This window comes from Platichthys flesus, chromosome 7, assembly GCF_949316205.1.
Source record: "Platichthys flesus chromosome 7, fPlaFle2.1, whole genome shotgun sequence".
Classification (NCBI taxonomy): domain Eukaryota; kingdom Metazoa; phylum Chordata; class Actinopteri; order Pleuronectiformes; family Pleuronectidae; genus Platichthys; species Platichthys flesus.
Genome location: NC_084951.1, coordinates 218,670 through 220,575, shown reverse-complemented (window position 1 = coordinate 220,575; position 1,906 = coordinate 218,670). Strand labels below are relative to the sequence as shown.

Genomic DNA, 1,906 nt, shown 5'->3' with positions numbered 1-1,906 from the left:
CCACAATATGTTCCATGGAGCGAAGAGGCTGGATACAGTCACAGCAGGAGAATAGCTCAGGAGTTATGGGCACACAGATTTGGAGAAGGTTGAACCCAGAGCGATCCACACCTGTTCACAGAAGAAAAACATATTACTACACCACAGGAAAAAGCAGTTTGTTACTATTTAATGTCTAAATTGGTTTGTCTAACCTGCAGTCAAATGTACCTGGAACCATGAGTGTGAAGGAGCTGGTGCAATTAAGGTAATTGTCTAAGTACAGTATAATAAATGTTACTTACTTACATATTTACAAATATACTGTTTTTCTCGATTCCCATAAAAAACACCACCTACAGAATATTCATGGTGGATTTGGACATTAAAAAACATGTGCTTAATATGTGGTGTTGAATACTGCTAAGGATTTTAAAATCTTTGTATTGTTCTGCTGTGGGCATGTATGTGCTCCATTATGCTGACTCTGAAAATATGTACTAAAATATGTTAATAAATCTATGCAATCAAATGTACAAATTTCTGTCTTTTTAGTTATGTAAGATATAATTTTAACAAATAAACTAGGGTTTTATTCTTTCTTGGTTGCGATTGGCCAAAATGAGTAAATCCATTAACCTGAAATCATACAGTTTTCCCCAAGTTACCAGACTCCTACTTTCAGCATCCCAGTCCGCTGAAAGAGCCGATCCTCTCTAACCGGACGCCAAAGCAGCTCCTCAGGCCGCCCTTCTTGTAACGGCTCGATGAACGTTTGGAAGTCCTCATGAGGTCCTTAAAGAGACGAGCCAGGATGCTTTGTTTGTCGGGCTCCGAGAACTCCGGAGGATGCTTCTCTGGAGCGCTCCCTATGATCTCCGACTTGTTTCCATCTGTCGCCACTGCCTCCATCTCCTCAGAGTAATAATACGGCACTGTGTTGAGCTTCTCTTCTAATATCTGCTTCAAACTCTGTAACACAGAAACAAAGAGTTTAGCTAATATTAACACACAGCAATATACAGACTGTTATACAGAAAATCCATTGTATATTTCATCTTCATTGTTTCTAAAATATGACAGTAATCTGCATCATTATCATCAGTCACAAGACAGGTCATTCACCTGTATATCAAAAACGGATTTGGCTCCAACAAAATGAATCAATAGAAGCAGAGAAATACAGTAAACGGAGACACTAGGGTTCGATTTCATGTTTTATCTTTCTATAGTTTTCAGATCAGCCCAGTCAGTCCTGCTCCTCTGACTCTGCAGCGGTGAGCAACTGCTGTTTTTATAGGCTCCACAATCTGATACCATCACAGGGTCTGAGAAAATTAATGAGGCATGATTATTGCTTCACCACGTGACTGTTGAAAATTGGGACTGGAAGTGTTCACAGGTTAATTCTTCTCTAAAGCTTTCAGGCGACATGACTGATTTGCTTGAAATTTTGCTTTGTGGCCTATAATTATCACAGGCTACCACAGGGGAAAATAAGTCCATAAACTAAATGAAACTAAGCACCAAACTGCTAATTTTGAGGCTGTATTTCACTAACCATTTACAAGTATGTCAGTAAACAGAATCTTGATATTCAAGATCCTAAGACCCACATTATGTTTAAATACAAGGTTTTTAAAACAAAATGAAACCGCTTTCTTTCCTTTCCACAACCCTAACCATAGAGGCTCTAGTTATAAGACATTTATCCTAATGATTGATCTGTAATTAACTACTCTCTGCTGCATGAGGCTTGAATTAGTTACACAATAATATTCAATCCCCAAAAAAATTCCACATTCCATATTGCTACATAAAGGTAACTACATCTTGTAGAAATCTTAGCGCTGACATCATCCATGTTGACTTTGAAAATGTGCAAAGGATACAAGCACAGGAGATTATTCTGTTATGTAGAAACAGT

The 1,906-nt window shown here is 38.1% G+C and overlaps 1 protein-coding gene across 1 annotated transcript; it reads right to left on the bottom strand.

The window, feature by feature from the left end:
* On the bottom strand, positions 1 to 1,194 carry nppal (natriuretic peptide A-like). Its single transcript, XM_062392981.1, has 3 exons — positions 1,105 to 1,194; positions 619 to 951; positions 1 to 111 (listed from the first exon to the last, which is right to left on the bottom strand). Exons 1-2 carry the CDS (start codon positions 1,192 to 1,194, stop codon positions 661 to 663), a joined length of 381 nt encoding a protein of 126 aa, XP_062248965.1. The 3' UTR covers positions 1 to 111; positions 619 to 660.
* Between the last annotated feature and the right edge of the window lie 712 nt (positions 1,195 to 1,906).